We start from the raw sequence: 2,914 nt of genomic DNA on the forward strand, positions 1-2,914 counted from the left end.
TGGAGTATAGGAAAGCAAATGATTTGTGAATGTTGGTGTTGTATCCTGACACTTGAGAAACTAATTTTTATCAGCTCTAAAATCTTCTGGTAGATATTTTTGGGTTTCTAGATATAGGGTCATGTTGTTAGTAAACAGATAAGTTGATTTTTTCCCCTATTTGAAACCCTTTAATGTTCTTCTCTTGCCTGGTTTCTCTGACAAGTTTTCAAAGACTATATTGAATAGGAATGGTGACAGTGGACAACCTTGTCTTGCTTCTGATTTTAAAGGAAATAATTTCAATTTTTCTCCATTCAGTGTGGTATTGGCTTTGAGTTTGTCATACATAGACTTTACAATGTTGAGTTAAGCTGCTTCTCTTCCTAGTTTCTCCAGCATTTTAAACATGAATGGGTGGTATATTTTATCAGAGACCTTTTATGCAACTATTGAGGTGATCATGTGATTCTTATCCTTTTAAGAAAGGGAGATGTCTACCTAGATTGGAACAATGACTTAAAGATGATTCTATTTGGAAAGAACTGTTGCAGGAACATCTATGAAAGGTAAGATATAATAACTGTAATCAGAAAAATGTGGTTACAAACACTTGCAATCTTTGTTATACCTATAATTTTTATTATTTTTTATAAATGCATTTTATATGTGTGTATTAATTAGATATGTTAATGGAATTCAGTATGATTTTCAACAGATGCATATAGTTTGCATTAACCAACCACCCTTCTTCCTTCCATATACCCCATTCAACCCCCCCCATTTTCCCTGCCAATCACCAGAAATCAATATTTCTACTTTTCAGTATTCGACTTTTCTTAGTTTCCTTATATAACAGAGAACATTTGATACATGACTTTCTATATTTGGATTATTCCACTTAACATATATCCTCCATTTCCAACTAATTTGCTGCAAATTATTTTGTTTTTCTTCATAGCTGAATAATACTCCAGTATACATATACCACATTATCTTTGTCCATTCATCTACAGATTTGATATGCTTACCTCATTTCCTTTAAATATATGCTTAGGAGAGGAAAAGCTGGATCATCTAGTAGTTCTGTTTTTAATTTTTTGTGAACCACCATGCTGTTCTCCATACATTACTAATTTACCTTTTGAACTAAAATTTATAAGTTATTTCTCCACATATTTAGCAGTATATCTGTGGGGCAGGGCTGTTTGGTTTGCTTATTTTGTTAACAATAACCATTCTAACTGGGGCAAAATGGCATCTCATTGAAGTTTTGATACAGAATGATGTCTTTATCCACCTTGACTAAAGTATTTTTCACTGTAACAGAGGAAATTAAAGGACCATTGTCACCCTCAGGTGGCTTTCCATTTCCTCTAAAGGTGGAAATGATACGATATTTCAGAATAATTCCAGATCCAAACTTAGATATTTATTAAACTAAAACTTGTGTTTTTTTCTTTGTGCTTTCTCCTATAGGTTTGATTAGACAAAAAATAGCAAAAAAGAATGAGAAACCACACAGAAGTAACAAAGTTTATCCTCCTGGGATTGTCAGATGATCCCAGGCTCCAGGTGGTAATATTCATCTTTCTCTTCCTCACCTACATGCTCAGCATCACTGGGAACCTGACCATCATCACCCTTACTCTGCTGGATCCCCATCTTCAGACTCCCATGTATTTCTTCCTCAGGAATTTCTCTCTATTAGAAGTTTCATTCACAACTGTCAGTATACCCAAGTTCTTAAGTACCATTATTTCAGGAGATAAAACCATCTCCTTTAATGGCTGCATAGCTCAGTTATTTTTTCTCATTCTCCTGGGAGTCACTGAATTTTACCTTCTGACTGCCATGTCCTATGATCGCTACGTTGCCATCTGCAAGCCTCTGCACTACATGACCATCATGAATCGCAAAGTCTGCACAATGCTTGTCTTTGCTTCCTGGATGGCCTCATTTTTAATCATCTTCCCTACTCTCATGTTTCTGCTACAGCTTGATTACTGTAGGTCCAATATCATTGACCATTTTACCTGTGATTACTTCCCCCTACTCCAACTTTCTTGTTCAGAAACAAAATTCCTAGAGATAATGGGATTTTCCTATGCTCTGTTTACTCTGATGTTCACTTTGGCACTAATATTTCTGTCCTACATATATATCATCAGAATGATTTTGAAGATTCCTTCTACTAGTCAGAGGACAAAGGCCTTTTCCACGTGTTCTTCCCACATGATTGTCATCTCTATCTCTTATTTTAGCTGCATTTTTATGTATATTAAACCCTCAGCAAGAGAGAGATTATCATTGAGCAAGGGAGTGGCTGTGCTAAACACCTCAGTGGCTCCTATGCTCAACCCCTTTATTTACAGCCTGAGGAATCAGCAAGTCAAGAAAGCTTTCAAGAACATGGCAAGGAAGATTGTGGTTTTCAAAAGTATATGAAAAAATGTGGTGTCTTGAGGTAAAGGCATATTGATGGGTAATTAAAATATAGAAGAATAATATTTCAGTAGCCAATTCAAATCAGTATTTCCCTCTCTTTCATTCTTGTTCATTCATCCTTTTTTTCTGAAGAGTTTATAGACATATTTATTTAATCTATTTCTCACTCTAATTAGTCATCTTCTCTTTTTCTGATATGCCACTCTTCCAATGCTTGTTGATCAGAACATTTTAATAATAATTGTTTTACCAAAAAATGTATATCATGTTTTGCTCAGGAAAAGACATTATCCTCAGGTATAGAATAGACAATATTTTAAATATTGGTGTATTTTACTCAGTATACATTGAAAATATATTTTGTGATTTTTTACTTACTTTTTCTAGAAATTCCCTTTACTATTTTGCAAAAGGAAATATTATAAATATTATATAATTGATTAAAAATTTAATTAGTTTTCATTGAAAATTTGGGAAAAGAAATATT

General features: G+C 33.7%; 1 protein-coding gene across 1 annotated transcript; it reads left to right on the top strand.

Annotated features, from left to right (window-relative positions):
• Positions 1 to 1,488: 1,488 nt before the first annotated feature.
• On the top strand, positions 1,489 to 2,427 carry LOC113176432 (olfactory receptor 6C1-like). The gene has a single exon (XM_026380909.2). It carries the CDS (start codon positions 1,489 to 1,491, stop codon positions 2,425 to 2,427), a length of 939 nt encoding a protein of 312 aa, XP_026236694.2.
• Positions 2,428 to 2,914: the final 487 nt, after the last annotated feature.

Source organism: Urocitellus parryii, chromosome 5 (genome assembly GCF_045843805.1).
Source record: "Urocitellus parryii isolate mUroPar1 chromosome 5, mUroPar1.hap1, whole genome shotgun sequence".
NCBI classification, from domain to species: Eukaryota; Metazoa; Chordata; class Mammalia; order Rodentia; family Sciuridae; genus Urocitellus; species Urocitellus parryii.